The sequence below is a fragment of the Populus nigra genome, chromosome 1 (assembly GCF_951802175.1).
Source record: "Populus nigra chromosome 1, ddPopNigr1.1, whole genome shotgun sequence".
NCBI classification, from domain to species: Eukaryota; Viridiplantae; Streptophyta; class Magnoliopsida; order Malpighiales; family Salicaceae; genus Populus; species Populus nigra.
In genome coordinates this window covers 25,389,946-25,417,242 of record NC_084852.1, presented here as the reverse complement: position 1 = coordinate 25,417,242, position 27,297 = coordinate 25,389,946, and the positions used below count along the sequence as shown (strand labels likewise).

The window sequence follows — 27,297 nt, the reverse complement described above, 5'->3', positions numbered from 1 at the left end:
AACAATAAGAAAAAAAGGTTATTGTTCTAATGAACAATAAGAACAGTAACATGTGAGGAGAGTAGCAATGATTTTCCTTTTCAATTAGTTATTGTTACTAGATAGCTTCCTTGTACTTTGCCGTGACTTGGACTGATTTTTTTAAAATATTAAAAAATAATGTTTAAGTGCTATAAGTGTATTTTAGAAAAGAAAAAAAATTAACAACATGTCATGTCATAGAAAGAGAACTAAAAAAAAAAAAAATTGTCAATCTCCAAAAATCAAAACGATGAAATAAAACAAAATAAATGAACAAATAAAATTAAAAAAAAAAGGAATACTAGCAAACACTAGTGATGGAATTTAAAAAAAAATAAGATTATGGATCTAGTGATGAAATTAAAAACAAATTAAAATTTGATAAAAGGGTTATGAATAAAATTTAAAAATAAAAACATTGGGGGCAAAAACTTTAAATATCATCAAATATTGAATTGAAAGGTAAAATTAAAAATTTTATGACCATAAATTCATAAAAGAATCCAAAACAAAAATAAAAATCAAGAAAGTGATCACCAAATCTTAAAAAAATAAAAAAATCAAAATCAAAATATACTATTTTAAAATTATGTTGGATTCGACATGTTGACTCGTAATATAGGGGACACATGTATAAAACCTTAAGAAGCTTTAGAAAAAAAAAAATCAAGAATTAGAGTTAGAGAAGTGAGATTTTATGAAATTGAAAACTTAATAACTCATTTAAGAGAAAAATCAAGTGGGAAATAGTAAAGGGATAAGGAGAGAAGGACGACAATCTTGGAGGAGAAAGAGAAGTTGGAAGACTTTTGATTAGTAAGTGGTGAAAACTCAAATCTTTATTTAGTAAAGTATTTAGACACAATTAAACATGTTTTACTAGATTTAGTTGGTTTTGATGGAATTTTTAGGGATTGAAGATTAGGGTTCTCTAGATGAGAATTGAAGAACATAATTGTGATAGACCATGAAAAATGATGAGAAAGTGAGAAATCTTGTTGAAATGACGTGAAAAGAAAACAAAATTCATAGTGGAAAGAGAAGCATGTGGCGAGCCAAAAGAGGGGATTTTTTTTTTTAAAGTATAGTAATGTATTAGATATTAGTGAGTTGTGCATAATTTAATTTCATGGCTTAAGTAATTTATACGATAACTTATTTGTTTTATTTCAGGTTCATCAAGAACATATACAGGATCAGTAGTATAACTTATCTTAGTGGGTACAATGTATTGATATAGTACTTTAGACTTAACTTGGCATGTAAATTTTAATGGTGTGTAGGATATGTAAATTAAATCACTCTCTTTTGAATATTGTAATAAATAAATTTATAAGTAGTTTTCTAGATGATATAATGACATAGAATTTAATGTGGGTGTTTTATTAATTTTGGTATGTGGGCTTGAAGTGTAGTGAATTTTTATAATTCTTTATATATATATATATATATATGAATTTTTATAATTCTTTATATATATATATATATATATATATATATATATATATATATATGGTCCTAATTTATCAATAATTGTTTATATCAACACTATTATTGTTAGGGGCATTACAAAAAACATATTCAGATGAAACCGAAAAAAATAAGTAAAAACAAAAATTAAACAAATTCGGATAAATCTTTTAAATCTAAGTTAATCTTTTAAAGTTAAAAATTGTTAAAATTCCACACCTAGGCTTAACTAAAAAGCTCAATATAAAACAAATTTAATGTTGAAGGGTGAGATTAATTAATTTAATTTTTTAAAAAATATTTTTTTAAAAGTAAGATCTAACAAATAGCACAAAAAAAACTGAGGCAATATCAAATAAATTTAATGTTGAAGGGTGAAATAAATAAATTTAATATATATAAAAAATTCATTTTAAAAGAGGTAGCCCGCATTACTCTAAAAAAATCAGAAAAATCCCATAAAAAATAAAAAATACCAGATGATGAAACAAAAAAAAAGATATTTAAAAAAGGAATAAAAAAACCAAGGAACCTTGTGTGAACATCCTAACCCTAGATTAATATCTCAAACTTGCAACCCGTTAAGTTTTAAATCCGAGCTCAACCAAGAAGGTCAACACCTGACAAGTTTAACGTTGAAGAATAAATCACAAAATGAAATCAAACCCAAAAAGTTTTAAATTTTAAAAATTAGATAAGAAAAAAACCCAAGAAGAAAGAAATCAAAAACCAAACTAATTCTATAAACCATTTGAAATAAAATAAATAGAGATTAAAAAAATGGAGACCAAATTAAACATATGAAAAAAATTCATTATGGATGAAATTGAAAAAGAAATCTAGTTTTATAAATTACTTCAAACAAGAAAAATACTAATCAAAAGGCCAGGGATAAATCTACAAAAATACAGAACTAAAAGGTTGTATTGAGTTTTTCAATAACCAAATTTCAAAGATAAAAAAATCAATGAGGGATGAAATTGAAAATAACTTTTTTTTTATAAATTATTTCAAATAAAATAAATATAAGAATCAAATTTGAAAACAAAACTAATTAAAGTTTTATAAGGACAACACGCAAAGTTGTTGAAATCGCAAGTTGACTCTTAAAATCTTACGATTTTACGAGTCAACATGTATATAACGTGTCAAATCGGGTTAAAAATCAAAATCGATCAAACTCGGTTAAAATCAATAAAATCAGACCGATTTTACGAGTTTGACCAATTTTGACCGATTTCAAGTTTTAACCCGCAAAAGTTAAAAAAATTACGGCCTCCTTGTTCGAGTCCCCTAAGACTTCACTACATAGTCCCCACTTCCTAGTCTCCCCTTTTCTCGTTGCCCAAATCTCAAATTTTCAATCTTAATAGACTAACACTAGCATTAGAGGATCTTGGGTATGGGAAAGCCTTATACTGTATTTTAGGCCGGAAAGGCATGATTGGAGGATCGAAATTATGAAAAGACAGAGGTAGATGGTGATGAATCAAAAGAATAAAATAAGAGATATGAATACTTATATAGAGAGAAATATTGTGTTTTAGACTAATTATTTGTTAACTACAAAGAGAGACGATAAAGACTTAGAGAGAACTTGAAATACATTTCTTGCTTGGTGGGATATTTGGACATTATTTCTAGGACTTGTTACTAACATAAATAGGTGGAAGGTGAAGTGGCATGAGTTTAAATTGATGTCATTTTGTATGTTTTTATTCTCGTTGTCACGGGTTCACTGTATTGGTCTCTATTAATTTTTTTTTGAAATTAGTGATATACCTTAGAATGTTGTATCATCTCACTAGTTGTCTGCAGTGTGTTTCAAGACCTGTCCTCTAGAAAATGTTCTGAAACTTTATCAATAAAACATAGATGTTCAATCTTATTTTTTTTCTTTTTGTATTTTTAAGTTATTTAAACCATGCATGAATTTTTATTTGAATTATGTATTTTAAAGTATTTGGATATTTGTATTATTTATTTCATTTTTATTTTAATTGTGTTATATTAATATTTACTACTTGACTGAAATTATCAGTATATAATTAATTAAAATATTTTTCTTGTGATTTTATGATTTGAGTTTATGATCTGAATTTATATTATATATTTTATATCATATATATAAAAAAGGTTTTTGATAATCTTGACAACACGTTTTTATTAAAATGAGAGAGAAAAGGAAAAAATAAAAAAAAGGGACGTTGATAGCAATCTAAAGGAAAATATGAAAAACATGTCATAAAATTCAGGTAGGTCCATAGCCACCTTGGAAGCCACCATTCGCCCACGTGAATTAGGGTGTGTTTGGTTTAGTTTTTGTGGTTGAGGTTGTGGTAGGGTACAACCTATTTATGTACAAAACTCAACCATAAAAGCTAATTTTTCTTGTTTTTTGTAATTTTTTTAGTAGATCCCACATCCAACCTCAACCTCCACCTCAGATACATACTCCACACTTGGATGCATGGACCACCACAAATTTGCTGCAGGCCCACGCACCTTCAAATTAATTATTTAAAGGGACGGAGACCAGAGTAGAAATTAAAGAGCAGCATCATCAACGTCCAAGAACACAGCAAATGGAGAAGCCGCTTGCTAAGCTCCACCTACAAGCAAACAAAAACTACTTGTTGGAAAACAAGTCAAAGTACCAGCAAAAGACTTCCGTTTTTTTGGCTAGCTACTTCTTTCGCTATATTTACATGTACCTGTAGCTTGCTCTTCCATGGATTGACTATTTCCTTAACCAATCCAATTTAGCAAGCATGACGAGTAACTTGGTAATAAGCAGCCGCTGTTCCTTATTCTTAAAGTTGTTTTTCTTGCTAGTTAGTGCCTCCCTTACAGCAACATCAGCTCAATGGGTATGGCCGAAGCCAAGAACCCTGTCTTGGCCGATCCCACTCGCCACTATTCTCTCCCCAAACTTCACTATCTCCTCCCCCTACCACCAACATCTCTCCCCTGCAGTCAACCGTTACCGCCTCCAAATCCTCACGGAGCACCACCGCCCTCTCGTTCCTCCCCCAGTCAACCTCTCCAACTCATCCCCTCCTTTGCAGGCCCTGACCATCACTGTCAAAGACCTCTCCGCCCCACTCCAACACTCCGTTGACGAGTCCTACGCCCTTGCCATCCCCACTGCTAGCTCCACCGCCAATCTGACGGCCGAGACTGTATGGGGCGCAATGAGGGGTCTGGAGACGTTTTCTCAACTGGTCTGGGGATTGAAACCATTGCTTGTCCCTGTTGGGCTCGACGTGTGGGACTCGCCTCTGTTTGAGCATAGAGGGATCATTTTGGATACCTCTAGGAATTACTACCCAGTGGATGACATTTTGAGGACCATCAAAGCCATGAGTGCTAATAAGCTCAACGTTTTCCATTGGCACATTACCGATTCTCACTCTTTTCCTTTAATGCTTCCATCTGAGCCTGCTCTTGCTGACAAAGGGTCTTATGGGAATGACATGCTCTACTCTCCAGCTGATGTTGCAGCAATTGTTCGGTTTGGTTTGGAGCATGGCGTCAGGGTTCTACCGGAAATTGATTCTCCAGGTATATTGATTATTTTCATTAATACCCCAAGCTTAATCAATCGCTCAATTCATTAGGAGATCGGGAATATATAATTAATTAATTAATTACATGCACTAGTGACTAGAGTAGCAAAATCATGCCACTACTGATTTTGTCAAATATCAAGTTTGTTAGATATATATATATATATATATATATATATATATATATATATATATATATATATTTTTTTTTTTGGGGGGGGGGGTTGTGGGTGGGGATAAGGTTAGATATCATGATCAGCAAATTATTAATCTGGCAGTGCAGATGCCGAACTCACTACCGGGACATGGTGCCACATTTGTTTATCAGATCAAACAAACGATGCATATATATACATATATAGCCAGAAACTTCATTTCCTAGCTAAAATGATATGTGATTGTGTACAGTATGTAATCCCTCACTCAATCTACAAGTACCAGGAATTTAGGATTAAGCATTTCTCCTATAATATATAGACAATGTGTCAATGGATCAATTTGGTACTGATGCTGTATATTATATATTTGGCTCTAGTTTGAACCTGAAAGTTGTTAGGTTCCCTTCACAGATTTTTCTTCTTTCAATGAAAGAGAGACAATAACTTAAATCAGCTCTAACTCAGCATTTTATTTGATGCACTTATGCTAAATCTTATTCAAATTCGTAAAGCATCATCCTTAATTGTATTAAAAAAAAGATATAAAGAGACCAAGCGATTTTGAATTCAAAAAAGCTAGTTTCTTGTAGTGTGGTCCAGTTAATGATGAGATTGTAATTCTATTCCACACTAACATCATCCTTTTTTCTCTCATTCTAAGGCTCTTCTAATGCCAAATTAAGAGTTTCAAAAACTTAGTATTTGTTCTTATGTTTGAACTAGTAGAGTGTGAAATGCAAAAGGAATGTTAATAAGAAAAATGAACTGGTAAAATCGTTTGAACCCACTGGGAAGAGTTGGTTTCTTGTAACTATAACGTGATGGAGGAGTGAATATATCATCCTTTTTTTATCTGGTTCTTGATTCAAAGCTATTTGAAAGACCTGACATGTAGGAATTATTGGTAATTGCAGCACATACAGGATCGTGGGCTGAAGCCTATCCAGATATCGTGACTTGCGCAAACATGTTCTGGTGGCCGGCTGAAAGCGAATGGGCTGACCGGCTTGCATCAGAACCAGGAACTGGCCAGCTAAATCCTTTGAACCCAAATACCTACCATGTTCTAAAAAATGTGATTGGTGACACAGTTGCCTTGTTTCCTGAACCGTTTTTCCATGCTGGAGGTGATGAGATCATCCCAGGCTGTTGGAAAGCTGACCCGGCCATTCAGTCCTTCCTATCCAAAAATGGAACTCTCAGTCAACTCCTTGAGAAATTTGTGAACACAACCTTCCCTTACATTGTGTCCCTCAATCGCACGGTGGTTTACTGGGAAGATATTTTGTTGGATGCCGATGTCAAGGTGGACCCTTCATTTCTTCCACCTGAGCATACCATCCTACAGACATGGAATAAAGGTCCCAGCAACACAAAACGTATCGTTTCTTTGGGTTACAGAGCTATTGTCTCATCATCAGAGTTTTATTATTTGGATTGTGGACATGGTGGTTTTCTTGGGAATGACAGCCAATATGATCCACCACCAACAAGTGGTGGCAGTGGCAATGGTGGATCATGGTGTGCACCTTTCAAAACATGGCAAACCATATATAACTATGACATAGCATATGGATTGACTCCGGAGGAGACCAAATTGGTGCTAGGGGGTGAAGTAGCATTATGGTCAGAGCAAGCAGACCCAACAGTTTTGGATGTGCGGATTTGGCCAAGAGCTTCAGCAATGGCTGAGACTTTATGGTCAGGGAACAGAGATGAGTCAGGCAAGAAGAGGTATGCAGAGGCAATGGATCGTTTAAATGAGTGGAGACATAGAATGGTCAACAAAGGAATCAGAGCTGAACCACTTCAGCCTCTCTGGTGCATCAAGAACCCTGGCATGTGCAACACAGTTCATCCAAGTGATTAGATAAGTATGGGATTTTTGTTGACCTTGTAATTTTATGAAATTGAATGTCCAAATCAATATCCATTTCTGCTATCAGAACATAGTTATGCTGGATATGGATATGTGTGTGAACTTATTTAAGAGTTACTGTAATAAAATTTATTTTGAAATGTTTTTTTTTCTTCGAAGACAGAATGGAATTTCAAGTTAATGCTTCTTTCTTTTTTTAGTCTAATGATTTTATTCATTAGTTTCATTTATACCCCCTTCTTAAATTTTCAACTTTGGAGGGATATCAGTAATTATAGTGTACTTAAGACGAATTCAACCCTTTATAAAGTTATTGTCTCCTTTCGCATTTGCACATTCACACTGCTAGTTCTTAAGAGAATGCATGCAACTCAGTGTTTAAAGTCTTGTCTTCCCTTACTAACCAAATCTGGATAACTATTTGATGATTGCTGATCTTTTCTTTTATCGTTATCAGTGAAGGAAAGGTATGTTTTTCTTTTGATTTGTTGAATTCTCTTTCTGTTTTTGTGCCTGTATTCTGTTACTGAACCAAATGGAATATTTAAATGACTCGTTTCCTTTTGGTCGGAACCAGTTGTGTTAATTGTCAGTAAGATGCTTCAGAATTGCTTTGTGAGTAATACACTGTATTTATGCTCTTGTAATTGACTTAATCAAATGTGTCTTTCCTTTTTAAACTCCTCTAAGACACCTTCATCTACTTGATGTAGCCTGTTCTCTGTTTGGTGTCTTGAGGTTATATGCTTAGAAGCATCAAAGCAACAGCAAAAATTCAATCCAGAGAAAAAAAAAGAAAGGAAAAGAGATAAAGAAACAAAGTACAGAAGGAAACTTCCTAAGCAGAAACTTCAACATTCGTAGATGAAGTTTTGTTGGCCTTGTTTCATTAGAAGCTGTAGAATAAGTAGAGTTTCTCGTCTTCGCTACCTTGTTCACTTTAGTAAAAGGTATTGGATCCCAGCCTCGCTTTTGGTTTTTCGTTTTTTGTTCCTACTGGTGTATTGACCATATTGACAATATGGTAATTGTGAACTTAATTTGAAAAAAGGTATAGGTAATTCTGCTAGTCATTTTTAAAGTTGTGTATTATTTTCTTTTGAATGAATTGTCCCTGTGCTTCGTAACAAAGATTTTGCATTGCTTGTATTTCTGTTTGAGTGCAGAATTCAATAAAGAAGGTTCAAGAATCAATGGACACAAAAGTAGACATGCAAGGCCCAGCTAGGAAGAAATTTAAAGTAGTGTCAATTGTTGCTGTTTTTAATAGAATTCATCCTCATGTAAGTGCAGTATTTCAATATTTTGACAACATACGTCTAAATTCTGACCTCATTGCATGGTGTATCGAGTAAAGCATTGTCTCCAATAACAATAGATTTGTGGTAATATAGATGTGCTTTTAGACAAAAGCTAGCGTCCTCTAGGCATAATTTCAAGGAAATTGGAAGAATCGCAAATATAGACTTGCATTGATTCCCTTGGGTTAATACTTGCAGGCATGTTTGCAGTCAACAGAACATCACTATAATGAACATACACTGTTTCCTGTCCACAAGGTAACCAGTCTAATCTCACTAACCAATACAGAAATAAAATGGCTCATTTGACAGAATAAGAGAGTGGTTAGTAATTTGTTTTGTTGAGATATATTATCGATTATAATGTGTACTTAGTCAAAGACAACACTGATTGCACCAATATTTGTTTTGGTAGTCTTCTGCTTCATCGTCAACACATGGGATGAACCAAGCACCACAAACACCACCACTTGATGGGGAAAATATTTGTTATTGTTGTAATATAATATGCTTAGTCTAAGTTGACCAACATAAGTAACACAAAGGAAAGTAAATTCTGAATAGCCAAGCTATTATAAACATAGACAATAGCCTGATGCACTTGCTTTACTCTATCGGTTAATCTATTAGAAAAAAATTATGAATGGTTGAGATATCCTTTCAGGAGACTGAGTGTCAGATTGATTTTCTGTTCTTTATACTTTTAATTAGGAACTAAATATAATAAATGGTGCTAACTCAAAATGTTTACACTCAGGGTTTGACATTACTTTTGGATTCCGTATTAGGTTTCGGCCTGCTGATGTTATATGCGCTGATGGATTATGAATGCAACTGGGTGTGTCCAGTTGCGTATTCCATCCTTTAGTATAGCACTGATAAGGTTTTTACTCAGGATGGAGTGGTTAGAATTAGTGAATTTTTCGGACTGTTAGAGAGGATTAGCCTCTTTTGGAAAATAGAGGCACCGGGGACTCGGGAGAAGACAGCACTCTGATTTATGTGAACTTGGCTATGACATCAAAGAATTTATTAGGAGTGTTCATTGGGTTTATTCTAAGGCCTAAAACGAAGTGGATCCAAGAAGAGTTCAATGGATTAAGTCAAGAAACTTGGGTTAAAAAGGTTCAAATCTGCTAGCCTAGACCTTTATCTACTTTTCAGGTCATATTTGGACAAAAAGAGTTTGTATGAGATTCTAATGGGATTGGAAACTATACATTTATATCTTCTAAACTATATATGTTAGGCCTGCTAATTCATTCAGATAAGAAAGAACGACATGTTTGAAGTTGGGCCTAGAATTTGTCAGCAAAATACAAAAATAGAAAAGACATTGTTTCCTTAAGAGTTATGAATTTCATTGACTACAGGTAGTTTTTAATGTTACTGAGAACTTATATGGTAGCCTTTGACTTATTTATTTTATTCCATATCAAATAAGAAGAATTAATTGGTCAGAAATTAATTCTTATTTTATAAGGCATCAAGCTTTTGTTCAACAAGTATTCTTCAACAATTATTTCTCTTGGGTGTTTTTCACTATTATATGCGGTAAAAGGTAAAAACAAATCTAACAAATCTTAGACTATTGTTTTATTTATTTTTATTATTTTAAATCTAATTTTAATTAGTTTGAGCTTTATTTAAATTGGATGCATGTCTTACTCCCATATAAATACTTTTATGTAAGGATTTTATTCCGTGCATATTGTATATGCTTTGTGTAGTGAGTGATTCTCATACTTTGATTGTTGATTGAAATATTCGAACTTATGGAAGGATTGACTAATCTTCATGGCATTTTCTATATTTCTTGTAATCTTAGCTTTCTTGGGAGAAAATCAATTTGTCAGTGGGTTTGTAGATCTGTATATTTGTAGGTTCGCATCAATTGGTATTATAGCTTGCTTTAATTTCAGGTTATATAGTTTCAATTTGTGCTTTTATTTCATGTTAATTTTCTTGATTATCTGTGTCTTAGTTTCAACTAGGTTTTTTTTTTTATCTTTGTTGAAGAGAGCTTCGAAGGTTTAAATAAAACCAATTAAAGCTGAAAAGAGAAAACAAAGTTAGGGAGACAAAGAAACCATGTAGGTCATTAGTTTAAATAGTGAAAATAAAGTGAGCCTTAAAAAAAAATAAAAGAAAAGAGAAAAGACTGAAATTCGAGTAACGAAGAAAAAAACTCAATTGAAGCAAAGAGTAGAAAGAAGGAAAAAGGAATCAGAAAAGAAGAGTGTAAAAAATATTAGTAAACACTTGAGTTTCTATGTAAAAAAGAGCGAGATCAAGAGCTTATTTTTCTAACATGTTTATGATTTTACTTAGACTATTGTTCTATTTATTTTTATTATTTTGAACCTAATTTTAATTAGTTTGGGTGCTCTCATGATGTTTCTTTTACTCACTCCACCTTCTGATGCTGCAATTTCTTGCAGTGATGTAATCAAGGACCTGAGGCCTTGTGTGAACTACCTCATGAATGGCACTGGGAAACCACCTGCTGCATGCTGTTCAGGAATCTCAGCTATTCAAGCTGCTGCATCAACCACGGCTGATAAGCAGGCAGCTTGTAACTGCATCAAGTCAGCTTCCAAGCAAATAAATCCAAAGCCCCAGTTAGCACAGGCTCTTCCAGCTAACTGTGGAATCACCTTGCCTTTCACTGTTTCACCCAATGTTGATTGTTCCAAGTAAGATACAAATGCCATCTCTCTCACTCTGATGACTTCCATCAATGTCTGCTCTTTTCTTTTCACTGCAGCTACCTGTACATCTCTATGTTAACCAAAATTGTTCCTTTTGCAGGATTACTTAGTTGAAATGGAAATGGTCTGGTGAATGCTTTTCGATCCTATATATTTCGAGTGAAATAGAATAGTTGTACCTCATTTCATTCATGTCTGCCTGTGTGTATGGGAAGCTAAGGAAAAATCGCAAAACAAATAATTTATTGTGAATGTGTTAATTCTATTATAGATGGCCTATTTAGAATCTAGTACAGAGAAATTCAGTCTCAATGTAAGATCCTTAATACCAAAAAAGAAATATCCAATAAATGAATTATTTAAATTATATGAGACAACACAAGACGTAGCTTTAGCAAAATAATGATAGCATTTAGTAATTCATCGCTAATGAATTGTTAGAGGATGCACATCCATCCCAAAAAGCTCAAGATAATAGGCGGATAAGCCCTCTCATATTATAAGAAGTAACGAGCTAGATGGTCTCTAGAATATTGTCTTTTTAAAGAGTTACATCAGTTTTATTTTTCTTTTTTAATTTTTTTTCAAATATAATCTTTTTATGTATAGAAAGGTCATAAACTAATAGATAAAGAATGGGCCGGAATAATAATAAAAACCTTCTAATAATTTGATTTGAATTTTACTTTCCTTTTATTTTCATAAATTATACTTTACATCACGAGTAAAGAAAATACAATGTTGAAGATGTAAATTATTATTAATTATGTAAACTACAGAATAAAAAGTTTAATTTATGAAAATATAGAGACAAAGTGAAACAAAATCAAACTATAAAAGGTTTTTTTGTAATTTTCTTTTATTAAATTTATTGGTTTTGATAAATGTAACTATTTATCTAAACTGAAAACATAAGTGATTATCTATCTGATAATTTATAATATTCAAGTTGTAATAATTAATAGTTACAATTTTATTTTTTTGTGTTTATTTTTTATATATATATTTCATAAATTTTAAGTATTGGTAGTTATAAATAAGTATCTTAAAAGTATTTGTAGATTAATTAAGTATTTAACAAAAAAAAAAAACTGGAAAAAAAACCCATCATGAATGCACCAATTCGTACATTAAGAACTAGATAATTCCCTGCACTACCGACCATAACTTTTTTACATGTAAAACAGTTATGCCCAAATTAAAAAAGAAATCTAGATAATGTCATTTAATTCAACTCAACATATCAAACATGAAACCTCTCAACCATGCTTTTTGTTTAACTTGAGTTTAAAATTAAATTATATATGAGTTGTCCTAACATGACTCAATCAACTTGACGAGTTAAAGAAAATTTGAACTACTGATAAAAACTTGATATTGATTTTAAAAATATTTTCAAGAAGACATATTTTCTTAAAAAGATTTTGAGACGACGACATATTGGATAAATCTCGATCAACCAAGATTAACTCATCAAACTTGCGACTTGGATTATGAACTTCATTAAGTTTAATAACTTAGATTTTTTTAAGAAAAACTATTTTTATTTAATTATATGATAAAAAAAAAACGTCTGCAAAACAGAACACCAACTCAATACCAAGATATTTTTCTGAGACTATGATAACCCTGTATAAAAAAAAAACTAAAATAAACAACAAAGTTGAATGTCCAATAAACACAATGTTAAAATATGAAAAATAAAATAGAAAAAAAAAAGAGCAAACAATAAAATAAAGGTTATTGTTCTAATGAACAATTAGAACAGTGACATAGTAACATAGTGAGGAGAGTAACAATGATTTTCCTTTTCAATTAGTTATTGTTACTAGATAGCTTACTAGTGCTTCGCTGCGGGCCGAGCTAAATTTTTTGAAGCGTAAAAAGACAATGCTTAAGTGTTATAAATGTATTTTGAAAAAAAAAAAATATTAAAAATTAGATATCATAGAAAGAGAACTAAAAATAATAATAATTGTCAATCTTCAAGAATCAAAACGATGAAAGATGAAATTAAAAAAAAAAAATCAATGAGAAAAAAATTCAAAAAATAATAATACCAGCAAACACAGGTGAAATTGAAAAAAAACATCCAAGATTATAGATCAAATGATAAAATTGAAAATAAATTAAAATTTGATAAAAGAACTAAGAATAAAAAATAAAAATAAAAATATTGAGGGTCAGAACCTCAAATATCATCAATTATTGAATTAAAGGGCAAAATTAAAAAAACTTTAAGGCCATAAATTCACAAAAGAATCTAAATAAAAATAAAAATCAAGAGAGTGAAGAATAAATCTGAAAAAAATTGAAAACAATTGAAAAAATCAAAATCAAAATCAAAATCAAAATACATTATTTTAAAGTCATGTTCAACCTGATAAATTGACTTGTGATCCAGGGGACCAGGGGCTTAGGCCAACTCGGGTTTCAAAAGAAATTGGAATAAAGCATGAAAAAAAATATAGGTAGTAAGTGTTTTTTGTTTTTTAAAATGAATAGAAAATCCCATAGAAAATGAAAATGAAAGTAAGAAAATGTAAATAACTAAAAAAAAAAAGAAGAAGAGAAAATAAACTTCTCCAACTAATTAAGGTGACTATTTACCTTAAAGGGATAATCTATGGATAAAATAAAATGAAATGTTTGGTGAATGTTTTTTTTTTAAAATAAAATTATGAAAATACTTAAGAAAAAAAAATACAGAAACGTGAATAAAACCTAGATAAAGGTGATGCTTGAGTAATAAAAATAGAGAAATACAATTTAATGAAATTGAAAATAGCTAAGTTTAAATTTAGCATAAATGAACAAAAAACTTATCAAGGAAGCACAAAAGATACAAGGTAGAGATATAAGAAGAATTGATTACATTGTTGGCTGTAATAGCATCTCCAATGCAAAATGTTAAATTAAAGAGCCAAATTGATAAAATAATTTTTTGAATAGTATAAATATAGCTTTTTTGTTTATTTGCATTCCAATGGTAAAAAGCTATTTAGAAAAATCAATAATATTTTAATATATTTCATGTTAAATTAATTTTAATATAATTATATAACTAATTTAAATATTTTATATATAATATAATTATGATGTTATTAATTATATAATTAATATGAGTAATTTATAAAAGTAATGTAAAATTAATGAAGTAATATGAAAGTTAAAAGATATAATTTAAAATTAAACTTAAAATTTATTTATATGACTATTTTTAATTTTCAGTTTTATATGTTACTATTAAAAAATTAATTTTTTAAAAGTAAATTCAAATTCAAACTTTGAAAAAAACCGCCAATATTTTAAATTTTGATTTTCAATTTTTTTTTTTAAAAATTCATGCTTTGAAAAAATGACCGCCACCATTTTAAATTTTAAAATTTCAAATTTTAAAAAAATTACAGCCAACATTTTAAATTTTAAAATTTCAAATTTTGAAAAAATAATTGTCAACATTCTAAGATTTCAAAATTTAAAAAAATAATCCATTTATAAATATTTTCATATACCTTAACATTTTTTTCTCATCATTCCATTTTTTTCTCTCCAATCAAAAATATATTTCATTAAAATTCATCATGAATCATTCTAATTTTAATTTTTATGATGCTTTTGATTTTGATGATGGCACTCTTGTGTTCGCTTTTCAAGTTGCTACCGCTAGTGGCGGAGGGAGGGGGGCTAAGAAATGCCCCTCCCTTGTAAATATTTAATAAAAGTAACATACTGCAAGGAAAATTCCCCTCCCTTGGCCCCCCCTAATTTTTTTTTCTTGCTCCGCCCCTGGCTACTGCTATGGTTGCTGAAGAAGAATCGAATAATTAAGGGCGGATAACATGGTATCATGACTCTATTCTTGGTCACAATATTATCAATTGTAATAGAAAGGAAGGTGAGTTAAGGTTATATAATGATTATTTTGCTGAAAATTCTAAATTCACTAAAACTCAATTTCAAAGAAGATTTAGGATGAGTCGTCGTCTTTTTCTTCGGATAGATGCTCATAATTCATATTTCAAACAAAGGAAAGATGCTCTTGGTGTTTTTAGTTTATCTTGCCTTCAAAAGGTAACTGCAGCTCACAGAATACTTACATATGGTATTCCTGCAGATCTTACTGATGAATATCTTTAAATTGGAGAAAGCACTGCGATAGAAAGTCTTAGAGCTTTCGTCAAAGCAATCGTAGAAGTTTTTGGTGATTGGTATCTAAGGGCACCAAACGAGGCCGATATTTGTCAATTATTATCAATTGGAAAGCAGCGTGGATTTCCAGGGATGTTAGGGAGCATTGACTGTATACATTGAAAATGGAAAAAATGCCCAATTGCATGGCATGGGATGTATACTGGTCATTGTCGTGAACTAACTATAATTCTAAAGGCGGTGGCTTCACAATATCTTTGGATATGACATGCCTTTTTTGGAATGCCTGGATTATTAAATGATATTAATGTTCTTGATCGGTCACCTATCTTCGCTGCACTTGTTGAAGGTTGTACTACTCATGTCAATTATACAATTAATGGGCATGAATATACAATGGGATACTATTTAACAGATGAGATTTATCCTAAATGGTCAACTTTTGTTAAGACAATCCCAAGGCCATTAGGAGCAAAGAGGAAATATTTTGCAAGTAAGCAAGAGTCTGCAAGAAAGGATATGGAGCGGGCATTTGGGGTGTTCCAATCTTGTTTTGCAATTATACGTGGACCTGTTCGATACTGGGATGAAGAAACGCTTGTAAATATTATGAAAGCTTGCATAACAATGCATAATATGATTATTGAGGATGAAGGAGCAATGAACATTGGATTTGACCATAAACGTTAAGTCAATTCCTTTATATCAGTTTCACATGGTGAAATACTAGAACTACATGATTTTCTTCAAACTCATAATCGAATTAGGGATAGAGCAACTAGCTCTCAACTATAAGAAGATTTGGTTGAACATTTATGGGAACAATATGGTAACAAGTAGACTCATTAGCTTTGAACTTCTTATGTCATCATAATTTTCAAGTTTTTTATGTTTTTTTTTTCATTATGGTTGTTATCTTTTAAGTTAATTAATCCTACTTATTGTTGTTAAGTGTTAAAAGAACTTCAAAAAAGTATTATAAATTGATATCACTTTTATAACAATATATTTAAAATAACCAAGAAATTTCTAAATATTTAATTAAAAATACATTACATTAAACAATAAATAAATCTAGTTAATTAAAAATTAAAACCCCTCTTTTGCATAATTTCTAACTTTCTATTTTGAAAATATGCTGCAGAAATTGGATCCAAATTAAAAATATCAATTTTCATAATTTGTTCTTCTTTCTCAATCCTGTCCAATTCTTGTTTCTTTTGACTTTGTTGAATCATCATAGCTTGTTGCTCTAACATAATTTTTCTGTCTTGTTTCTTCTAATCCTTAATTTCAACTAGAGTATCCCTGAATTGTTGTAAAAGATTTGTTACAGTCGTCTCCCCAACTTTATCTTTTCCTTGTTTACGTTTAAGTCGTTCATTTGCAGCCTTCTGACCAATTGATCTATCTTGATAAATCAATGATTCACTATCCTCTTCTAAACTAACAGAATCAGGGGTAGATGGAGCTAATGAAGTCGAACTTGCATTGGCATGACCTCTTGTTTCTTTTTTGACCTTTGATGTTGACTTGCACGCTCAAATTGTCATTTGGGTTCTTTTCTTAAGATAACCCAACAATGTTCCAATTGAAATCATTTGCCAACGCAAGAAGCATACATTTGTCGAGCATCATTAATCTGGTAAGTAAAAAATTAGAGAAATTAAATAATATTAAAATATATGTTAAACAATTTAACATGAAAATGAATATTAAAATTACCCTTGATTCTTCGGTCATTCCACTTTGCTGACGATTTTCAATTTGAGTAACAAATCTAATAAATTTACTGACTTCTCTATTTATTTCTTGCCATCTATTTGAGATGCTTATTTGGGAACGATTATTCAAGTTTCCTCATTTCTCTACAAAGTAAGCATATACTCGAGCACATAATTGTTTTGTTTGTTGTTTAACTCCTGTAATTGGATCTTTACTTGTATTTAGCCATGCAAAGACAAGTAAACAATCTTCCTCTGGTGAGAAGTTTTTACTTCTTTGTGATTTTTTTATTGTATGGACATTTAAATTCGAGTATGTTAAGTCATCAATTAATTAATTAGAATCACTTGGTTGAGAGAGAATATCTTCTGACTCACTCATAAGAAAGTTGGTGAAAGAGCTTGGAAAATTTGAATCTATCTACATTAAAAAAAATAATCAAGTTAAAATCTTATAAGAGAGCGTAAAAGAAGCGCACATTCAATGTCTAGCAATTTTGTAGTTTACATACATGTGAATTAATAATAAGTATTGCATTCTATTTGTTCTAACATTACAATTTGACTATTTTTTAGAATTAAAAGAGGATTGATATACTGGTTTAATTGTATTTTCAATAAGACAAAATATAATTAACCTCAAATTAAAACAGACAATCAAAAATAAATTTTAAATATGTCACTCTATATTTTTATCAATATCAGCTACCATTATTACTTCCTCTCAATTTTGTCAAAGATAACAACATAAATAAAAAATAAATTTCCTTGACCGATATCAAAAACATAAAATAACAAAGAAATAAAAATCATCACAAATATCAAATTAACAACAAAAGATCTACAAAATCAAGAGATATTAAAAAGAAAATAGAAAAAGCTTTTAAACAAACATACCTTTTAATTTCAGCTAATTAACACAACCGATGTTATTAATTAACTAGAGAATAATTAATTCTTGTTTTTCTAAATTTGAGAGAAGGATGAGGCACAATACAATATTTTTTGAAAAAAAAACAAGTTTCTTTCCTTCTTCTTTTAAAAAAAAAAAATTATTGACCAACGGCTATAAAAATAGTCGTTGCCAACGATAACTTTATTTTAGCTATTTCTACATAAACATGTAGAAATAGCTTTTCACATATTGAATAGCCATTTCGGCTATCCTTTTCCTTGCTGCGTTGGAGTTGTAAGAAAAGAAATAAAAGTTAAAAGTACATATTTTTAAATTTAACTCTTTATTCGGCTCTCCGGTGGTTGGAGATGCTCTAAATGGCCAACATGGTTGGCCATAAGAAAAAAAAAAAAAAGGAGCTTGAGAGTATTCTAGAATTGTGAGGAAAAAACCTTAAGAAACTTTAGAAAAAAAAAATCAAGAATTAGAGTGAGAGAAGTGAGATTTTGTAAAATTAAACACTTAATAACTCATTTAAGAGAAGAATCAAGTGGGAAATAGTAAAGGGATAAGGAGAGAAGGACGACAATCTTGGAGGAGAAAGAGAAGCATGTGGAAAAATGATGAGAAAGTGAGAAATCTTGTTGAAATGACGTGAAAAGAAAACAAAATTCATAGTGGAAAGAGAAGCATGTGGCGAGCCAAAAGAGGGGATTTTTTTTAGAAGTATAGTAATGTATTAGATATTAGTGAATTGGGCATAAGAACACCCTAAAAAGCAATATTTTTCAGTTTGGTGAAGAAGACATTAGATGGGATAACATTGTTCTCTAGGACCACGGTGAAATCGATGCCTTTTAGTTTTTCTTATAATTATTAATTAATTAATTAATTTTGCATGAAGATGAGTATGGTATGATAGAAAAAACAGGAAGGAAGCAAACCCAAGGATTAACTTCTCATTTGTGATTAATTTTATCCAATTAAAGGGACGGAGACCAGAGTAGAAATTAAAGAGCATCATCATCAACGTCCAAGAACGCAGCAAATGGAGAAGCCGCTTGCTAAGCTCCACCTACAAGCAAACAAAAACTACTTGTTGTAAAACAAGTCAAAGTACCAGCAAAAGACTTCTGTTTTTTTTGCTAGCTACTTCTTTCGCTATATATACATGTACCTGTAGCTTGCTCTTCCATGGATTGACTATTTCCTTAACCAATCCAATTTAGCAAGCATGACGAGTAACTTGGTAATAAGCAGCCGCTGTTCCTTATTCTTAATATTGTTTTTCTTGCTGGTTAGTGCCTCCCTTACGGCAACATCAGCTCAATGGGTATGGCCGAAGCCAAGAACCCTGTCTTGGCCGATCCCACTCGCCACTATTCTCTCCCCAAACTTCACCATCTCCTCCCCCTACCACCAACATCTCTCCCCTGCCGTCAACCGTTACCGCCTCCAAATCCTCACGGAGCACCACCGCCCTCTCGTTCCTCCCCCAGTCAACCTCTCCAACTCATCCCCTCCTTTGCAGGCCCTGACCATCACTGTCAAAGACCTCTCCGCCCCACTCCAACACTCCGCTGACGAGTCCTACGCCCTTGCCATCCCCACTGCTAGCTCCACCGCCAATCTGACGGCCGAGACTGTATGGGGCGCCATGAGGGGTCTGGAGACGTTTTCTCAACTGGTCTGGGGATTGAAACCATTGCTTGTCCCTGTTGGGCTCGACGTGTGGGACTCGCCTCTGTTTGAGCATAGAGGGATCATGTTGGATACCTCTAGGAATTACTACCCCGTGGATGACATTTTGAGGACCATCAATGCAATGAGTGCTAATAAGCTCAACGTTTTCCATTGGCACATTACCGATTCTCACTCTTTTCCTTTAATGCTTCCATCTGAGCCTGCTCTTGCTGACAAAGGGTCTTATGGGAATGACATGCTCTACTCTCCAGCTGATGTTGCAGCAATTGTTCGGTTTGGTTTGGAGCATGGCGTCAGGGTTCTACCGGAAATTGATTCTCCAGGTATATTGATTATTTTCATTAATGCCCCAAGCTTAATCAATCGCTCAATTCATTAGGAGATTGGGAATATATAATTAATTGATTACATGCACTAGTGACTAGAGTAGCAAACATCATGCCACTACTGATTTTGTCAAATATCAAGTTTGTTAGATATCTTTTTTTTTTCTTTGGAGGGGAGGGGGGGGGGGGGGGAGAGATAAGGTTATATATCATGATCATGCAAGTTCTTGATTAATTTCCTCAGCAAATTATTAATCTGGCAGTGCAGATGCCGAACTCACTACCGGGACATGGTGCCACATTTGTTTATCAAATCAAACAAACGATGCATATATATATATATAGCCAGAAACTTCATTTCCTAGCTAAAATGATTTGTGATTTTGTACAGTATGTAATCCCTCACTCAATCTACAAGTACCAGGAATTTAGGATTAAGCATTTCTCCTATAATATATAGACAATGTGTCAATGGATCAATTTGGCACTGATGCTGTATGTTATATATTTGGCTTTAGTTTGAACCTGAAGGTTGTTAGGTTCCCTTCACAGATTTTCCTTGTTTTAATGAAAGAGAGACAGTAACTTAAATCAGCTCTAACTCAGCATTTTATTTGATGCACTTATGCTAAATCTTATTCAAATTCGTAAAGCATCATCCTTAATTGTATTAAAAAAAAGATATAAAAAGACCAAGCGATTTTGAATTCGAAAAAGCTAGTTTCTTGCAGTGTGGTCCAGTTAATGATGAGATTGTAATTCTATTCCACACTAACATCATCCTTTTTTCTCTCATTATAAGGCTCTTCTAATGCCAAATTAAGAGTTTCAAAAACTTAATATTTGTTCTTATGTTTGAACTAGTAGAGTGTGAAATGCAAAAGGAATGTTAATAAGAAAAATGAACTGGTAAAATCGTTTGAACCCACTGGGAAGAGTTGGTTTCTTGTAACTATAACGCGATGGAGGAGTGAATATATCATCCTTTTTTTATCTGGTTCTTGATTCAAAGGGTATTTGAAAGACCTGACTTGTAGGAATTATTGGTAATTGCAGCACATACAGGATCGTGGGCTGAAGCCTATCCAGATATCGTGACTTGCGCAAACATGTTCTGGTGGCCGGCTGAAAGCGAATGGGCTGACCGGCTTGCATCAGAACCAGGAACTGGCCAGCTAAATCCTTTGAACCCAAATACCTACCATGTTCTAAAAAATGTGATTGGTGACACAGTTGCCTTGTTTCCTGAACCGTTTTTCCATGCTGGAGGTGATGAGATCATCCCAGGCTGTTGGAAAGCTGACCCGGCCATTCAGTCCTTCCTATCCAAAAATGGAACTCTCAGTCAACTCCTTGAGAAATTTGTGAACTCAACCTTCCCTTACATTGTGTCCCTCAATCGCACGGTGGTTTACTGGGAAGATATTTTGTTGGATGCCAATGTCAAGGTGGACCCTTCATTTCTTCCACCTGAGCATACCATCCTACAGACATGGAATAACGGTCCCAATAACACAAAACTGATTGTTTCTTCTGGTTACAGAGCTATTGTCTCATCCTCAGAGTTTTATTATTTGGATTGTGGCCATGGCGATTTTCCTGGGAATGACAGCCAATATGATCCACCACCAACAAGTGGTGACAGTGGCAATGGTGGATCATGGTGTGGACCTTTCAAAACATGGCAAACCATATATAACTATGACATAGCATATGGATTGACTCCGGAGGAGACCAAATTGGTGCTAGGGGGTGAAGTAGCATTATGGTCAGAGCAAGCAGACCCAACAGTTTTGGACGTGCGGATTTGGCCAAGAGCTTCAGCGATGGCTGAGACTTTATGGTCAGGGAACAGAGATGAGTCAGGAAAGAAGAGATATGCAGAGGCAATGGATCGTTTAAATGAATGGAGACATAGAATGGTCAACAAAGGAATCAGAGCTGAACCACTTCAGCCTCTCTGGTGCATCAAGAACCCTGGCATGTGCAACACAGTTCATCCAAGTGATTAGATAAGTGTGGGATTTTTGTTGACCTTGTAATTTTCTGAAACTGAATGTCCAAATCGATATCCATTTCTGCTATCAGAACATAGATATGCTGGATATGGATTTGTGTGTAAACTTATTCAAGAGTTACAGTAATAAAATTTATTTTGAATTGAATTTTTATCTTTGAAGACAGAATGGAATGGAGTACAGGAGTAGTTTCAAGTTAATGCGTCTTTCTTTTATTTAATCTATGATTCTATTCATTAGTTACATTTATATCCCCTTCTTATATTTCCCACTCTGGAGACAGAAAATTATTGTCTCCTTTCGCATTTGCACATTCATTCCTTTTGGTGGAAACCAGTTGTGTTAATTGTCTGTAAGATGCTTCAGAATTGCTTTGTGAGTAATACACTGTATTTATGTTCTAGTAATTGACGCTAATCAAATTTCTTTCCTTTTTAAACTCCTCCAAGACACGTTCATCTACTTGATGTAGCCTGTTCTCTGTTTGGTGTCTTGAGGTTATATGCTTGCATCAAAAGCAACAGATCCAGAGAAAAAAAAATGGAAAAGAAATAAATAAACAAAGTACCGAAGGAAACTTCCAAAGCAGAAACCTCAACATTCGTAGATGAAGTTTTGTTGACCTAGTTTCATTAGAAAGCTGTAGAATAGATAGAGTTTCTCTGTTTGCTACAAATGCTATCCAGTAACTATTGTCTTTGCTACCTTGTTCACTTTAGTAACTGGTATTAGATCCCAGCCTCGCTTTTGGTTTTTCGAATTTGTTCCTGCTGTTGTATTGTGTTCGGTTTTTCAAAATATATAGATGAAATGAAAACAATAAATTAAAATAATTTTTTTAGAGTTCGAATACTCAGACAAATTTAGAATTGTTTTAGGGTTTTGTATAAAAATTATTTGAAGATCAGATGTTGTTTTTGACTTTGAATATTTGTTTCAAAGGCTGAGTTGTTACAAATCACAAGTTGTCCAATTATTCGGCTTCTAATGGTAATCACACGAACCATCACTGAAAAATCTCTTCAACCCTTTTGAAAGAGAGAGATTGTTATACCTTAGACTTAGAGTACTAGCTCTTTTCTTTGGTGTTTTAGGTGTTTACATACTATACTCTACTTACATCACCCCTTAGAAAATAAGAGACATGGCTTTTTATTTATAGAGAAATCTAAAAATTCTATAAATGACAAAATATCAATTTGCCCCCTAATAATATCACATATATTATTTCAAGATAATTTTAGAAATTTATTCAATCAAGTCCCTACTTGATTTTTCTAGATTTAGAATTGTATTTTTCTATATAAATTACAATCTAGTCCTTAATTTCTAAAACTTATTTATAATCAAGTCATACTTGATTAATCATTCCATTTTAATTTTTGATCAAAAGTTCTTATGAGTGTAACCCATTAAGTTCTCTAATAAGTTGATCCAAATATAAATCATAATTCTTAATAAAAATATGATTAAATAAATTAATTTATTATTAATTCAACAATTGATTGATTTATATTTGAAGATCAAGTATTAGAAAAGTCATAAGTGATTTGACTTAACATTTCAGTGATCAGTTTCTCAGTGTAATTATTATCTCTTCATCAACAATGTTTCAATTTAGATATTATAGCATAAAATGTGTCGACTATGTCAAATCATATTTGTTTTTAACACCATAGTCATTGATTCTTTGAATAAAATTTGAAACTCTTTACAAATCTCATTCTACATTATGCAAAGATTTACAATTAATATTATTTAAGAACATATGGAATATTTTTTCTAATTCACCAAGGGTGATTAATTATCTCTTGATTACTTAAATACTTTCATATAATTCATGGTCTACTCAATATCTACTCATTTGTTACCAATAATTAGGATAACGTGTAGCAGGATTAAAACATAACACCCCCTATATAAGATAACTTAATAATCTCAAGTTTAAGGATCATTTACATAATCATCAAGTGAGTCTTTCCATAAACACAAATGATCTCTTCATATGAAATTCCCATGCGAGTCAATTCAGTAAATATGTTATCCGACAAGCATCTACATATTAGTTCTAGGTATCTCTTATTCCCCAACTTATGAGAACAACTGCTTCTTTTTACAAAAAAAAAAATATAATATGTATCAGTCTCAATAACTCTAATTAATATCCAGTTTTAATAGAGCATTGACCAAGAACATTTTATTATAAACAATAATTTGATGCAATAAGTATTTTATAATTATAACAACTTTATAATTTTATTTACAAAGTATTTTTGTCTCAAAAACTTTATCGTTACTCTAGATTCATTAATCAAATATTTAATTCATTAATCAAATATTTGATGAATATTAAATATAAATAAGGTTTTATTAATAAATTAAATATATTTACATGAATAAAATTAATACCACATATAATCAATTGATTGGCTACATGGGCATATGCACTAACGTATTAACCTTAAGTAAGATCAAGGAATCTGCAGGCTATAAATTTAAAGTAAGTGACAGTATGGTAATTGTGAACTTAATTAAAAAAAAAAAAGAAGGTATAGGTAATTCTGCTAATCATTTTGGCAATCATTACTCAAGGCTAAAGTAAATCATTTTTAAAGTTATGTATTATTTTCTTTGAATGAATTGTCCCTGTGCTTTGTAACAAAGATTTTGCGTTGTTTGTATTTCTCTTTGAGTGCAGAATTCAATGAAGAAGGTTCAAGAATCAATGGACATAAAAGAATACATGCAAGGCCCAGCTGGTAAGAAATTTAAAGCAGTGTCAATTGTTGCAGTTTCTAATAGAGTTCATCCTCATGAAAGTGCAGCACTTCAGTATTTTGACAGCATACGTCTAAATTCTGACCTCATTGCGTCGTGTGTCGAGCAGAGCAGTTGTCTCCAATAACAATGGATTTGTGGTGATATTGATGTGCTTTTAGACAAAAGCTAGGGTCCTCTTGGCATAATTTCAAGGAAATTGGAAGAGTCACAAATATAGACCTCATTGATTCCCTTGGGTTAATACTTGCAGGCATTGTCTGCAGTCAAGAGAACATCACTATAATGAACGTATGATGTTTCCTGTCCGCAACATAACCAGTCTAATCTCACTGATTGCACCGACATTTGTTTTGGTAGTCTTTTGCTTCATCGTCAACACATGGGATGAACCAAGCACCACAAACACCACCACTTGTAGGGGAAGATATTTGTTGTGTTGTAATATAATATGTTTAGTCTAAGTTGAACAACATAAGTAACACAAAGGAAAGCAAATTCTGAACAGCCAGGCTATTGTAAACATAGACAATAGCCTGATGTCCTTGCTTTACTTTTTCGATTAATTTATTAGAAAAAATTATGGATGGTTGAGATATCCTTTCAGGAGACTGAGTGTCAGATTGATTTCCTGTTCTTTATACTTTTAATTAGGAACTAGATATAATAAATGGTGCTAACTCAAAATGTTTACACTCAGGGTTTGACTTTACTTCTGGATTCCGTATTAGGTTTCGGCCAGCTGATGTTATTTGCTCTAATGGATTATGAATGCAACTGGATGCGTCCAGTTGCATATTCCATCCTTCAGTATAGCACTAATAACGTTTTTACTCAGGATGGAGTGGTCAGAATTAGTGAATTTTTCGGACTGCTCGACAGGATTAGCCTCTAGTGGAAAATAGAGGGACTAGGGACTCGGGAGAAGACAGAGCCCCCTTTTGACGCTGATTATGGAACAATAAGTCTTGTTTCAGGCAATTAGTATTGCAGACATTCTTGTACGAGTTAATATGGGACAATTTTCTTCATTAATCCCACCTAATTTGACTTTTATATTCCTTTGTTTGGATCATTTCTTCTTTTTATTTTCTTGCACTCATTAGCAACTGAATCATTGCAATTTTAGAATTTTCTAACCTTTCGTGTACATGTGAGTATCCCTCCAGGTTCACTATAAAATTGAAACAAGTGTAAAGGGAAATGCTCCAAGTTAGTCTTATCTCACCTCCTCCGGCGCCATGAACTCTCCAAGTGTTGTAGCGGCAGCAATGGCTGCTCTCATGATATTTCTTTTACTCACTCCACCTTCTGATGCTGCAATTTCTTGCAGTGATGTAATCAAGGACCTGAGGCCTTGTGTGAACTACCTCATGAATGGCACTGGGAAACCACCTGCTGCATGCTGTTCAGGAATCTCAGCTATTCAAACTACTGCATCAACCACGGCTGACAAGCAGGCAGCTTGTAACTGCATCAAGTCAGCTTCCAAGCAAATAAATCCAAAGCCCCAGTTAGCACAGGCTCTTCCAGCTAACTGTGGAATCACCTTGCCTTTCACTGTTTCACCCAATGTTGATTGTTCCAAGTAAGATACAAATGCCAACTCTCTCACTCTGATGACTTCCATCAATGTCTGCTCTTTTCTTTTCACTGCAGCTACCTATACATCTCTATGTTAACCAAAATTTGTTCCTTTTGCAGGATTACTTAGTTGAAATGGAAATGGTCTGGTGAATGCTTTTCGATCCATGTGCTCCTATATATTTCGAGTGAAATAGAATAGTTGTACCTCATTTCATTCATGTCTGCCTGTGTGTATGGGAAGCTTACCCTACTTTGTTTTAAGCTGGAATGCCCAGTGCCTTCTTTTCTCCAGTAAATAAAGATACCATTATTGTTATGGTTAAAATGAGTAAACTCACTCTTAATCCATGTTGCTGATGTGAAAGATGGAAAGAGTGTAGAGTTAAATAAAACTCATGCTGGATTGAAGTTTTCAGAGTTTGTTAGGATTTGCCATAATCTTTTTTTTTGTTATGTAACAAACAACAGCAGATTTTGTTGCTGTTTATTTGCTTTTGTTGTTTTTAAGAATAAGACTTATGATATCAATAAAGTAACCAAGTTTTCAGAATAGCTTTGTTCTTTGTTAACATTTACATTTTATTCTGTCAAAATCTATCAAATTGGTATCAGAGCAAAAAACTTCTTGAGAGACCTGTGAGGTTGAGAGAACATAAACACTTATCACCTTCCTTATTCAAAACACAAAAAACCAACCAACGAAAAATGAGTTCAGACTCTCCATTGAATGTAATGGCACCTCCAGTGTTTGGTGGAACAAATTATCAAGTGTGGGCTGTTTGAATGGAAGCATACCTTGATGCTAATGATCAGTGGGAAGCTGTTGCAGATACATATGAAGTTCCTCCTTTGCTTGACAATCCAACTATCGCTTAAATAAAAAATCACAGGGAGAAGAGGCAAAGAAAATCAAAAGCGAAAGCTAGTCTATTTGCAGCTGTTTCATCTTTAATTTTTACCAGAATTATGACACTGAAAATAGCAAATGAAACTTGGGACTTTCT

The 27,297-nt window shown here is 32.5% G+C and overlaps 4 protein-coding genes and 1 pseudogene across 7 annotated transcripts; all 5 read left to right on the top strand.

The window, feature by feature from the left end:
- The first annotated feature begins 4,152 nt into the window (after positions 1–4,152).
- On the top strand, positions 4,153–7,902 carry LOC133706386 (beta-hexosaminidase 2-like). Of its 2 annotated transcripts, XM_062087502.1 has the most exons (3): positions 4,153–5,055; positions 6,133–7,092; positions 7,675–7,902. In XM_062087502.1, exons 1-2 carry the CDS (start codon positions 4,263–4,265, stop codon positions 7,086–7,088), a joined length of 1,749 nt encoding a protein of 582 aa, XP_061943486.1. In that variant the 5' UTR covers positions 4,153–4,262; the 3' UTR covers positions 7,089–7,092; positions 7,675–7,902. The 2 variants fall into 2 exon arrangements, with proteins under 2 accessions (XP_061943486.1, XP_061943481.1); XM_062087497.1 differs by lacking the exon at positions 7,675–7,902 and having other exon boundaries at positions 4,154–5,055; positions 6,133–7,240.
- LOC133667864 (non-specific lipid-transfer protein 8-like) lies at positions 7,669–11,399 on the top strand. Its single transcript, XM_062087550.1, has 6 exons — positions 7,669–7,712; positions 7,811–8,047; positions 8,264–8,380; positions 8,597–8,656; positions 10,840–11,094; positions 11,210–11,399. Coding segments are annotated over exons 3-6 (327 nt in total). The 5' UTR covers positions 7,669–7,712; positions 7,811–8,047; positions 8,264–8,378; the 3' UTR covers positions 11,220–11,399.
- Positions 11,400–14,803: 3,404 nt separating this feature from the next.
- LOC133680459 (uncharacterized) lies at positions 14,804–15,951 on the top strand (annotated as a pseudogene).
- A 2,896-nt stretch (positions 15,952–18,847) lies between these two features.
- On the top strand, positions 18,848–26,175 carry LOC133667834 (beta-hexosaminidase 2-like). 3 transcript variants are annotated; one of them, XM_062087519.1, is made up of 3 exons: positions 18,848–19,907; positions 20,967–21,926; positions 26,040–26,175. In XM_062087519.1, the coding sequence occupies exons 1-2, from the start codon at positions 19,115–19,117 to the stop codon at positions 21,920–21,922; spliced, it is 1,749 nt and encodes a 582-aa protein (XP_061943503.1). In that variant the 5' UTR covers positions 18,848–19,114; the 3' UTR covers positions 21,923–21,926; positions 26,040–26,175. The 3 variants fall into 3 exon arrangements, with proteins under 3 accessions (XP_061943503.1, XP_061943512.1, XP_061943496.1); XM_062087528.1 differs by lacking the exon at positions 26,040–26,175 and adding an exon at positions 22,401–22,417; XM_062087512.1 differs by lacking the exon at positions 26,040–26,175 and having other exon boundaries at positions 18,849–19,907; positions 20,967–22,075.
- LOC133667855 (non-specific lipid-transfer protein 8-like) lies at positions 25,811–26,609 on the top strand. The gene is made up of 2 exons (XM_062087539.1): positions 25,811–26,294; positions 26,411–26,609. Exons 1-2 carry the CDS (start codon positions 25,948–25,950, stop codon positions 26,418–26,420), a joined length of 357 nt encoding a protein of 118 aa, XP_061943523.1. The 5' UTR covers positions 25,811–25,947; the 3' UTR covers positions 26,421–26,609.
- The last annotated feature ends 688 nt before the right edge of the window (positions 26,610–27,297 follow it).

Excerpts from the sequence above, each read along its gene's own strand:
- LOC133667855 (XM_062087539.1), top strand. The coding sequence starts at position 25,948 with ATGAACTCTCCAAGTGTTGTAGCGGCAGCAATGGCTGCTCTCATGATA.
- LOC133667864 (XM_062087550.1), top strand. Across the intron at positions 8,657-10,839 it reads CACTGTTTCCTGTCCACAAG|TGATGTAATCAAGGACCTGA; the intron begins GTAACCAGTCTA and ends AATTTCTTGCAG.
- LOC133706386 (XM_062087502.1), top strand. The coding sequence starts at position 4,263 with ATGACGAGTAACTTGGTAATAAGCAGCCGCTGTTCCTTATTCTTAAAG. Across the intron at positions 5,056-6,132 it reads ACCGGAAATTGATTCTCCAG|CACATACAGGATCGTGGGCT; the intron begins GTATATTGATTA and ends TGGTAATTGCAG.
- LOC133667834 (XM_062087519.1), top strand. The coding sequence starts at position 19,115 with ATGACGAGTAACTTGGTAATAAGCAGCCGCTGTTCCTTATTCTTAATA. Across the intron at positions 19,908-20,966 it reads ACCGGAAATTGATTCTCCAG|CACATACAGGATCGTGGGCT; the intron begins GTATATTGATTA and ends TGGTAATTGCAG.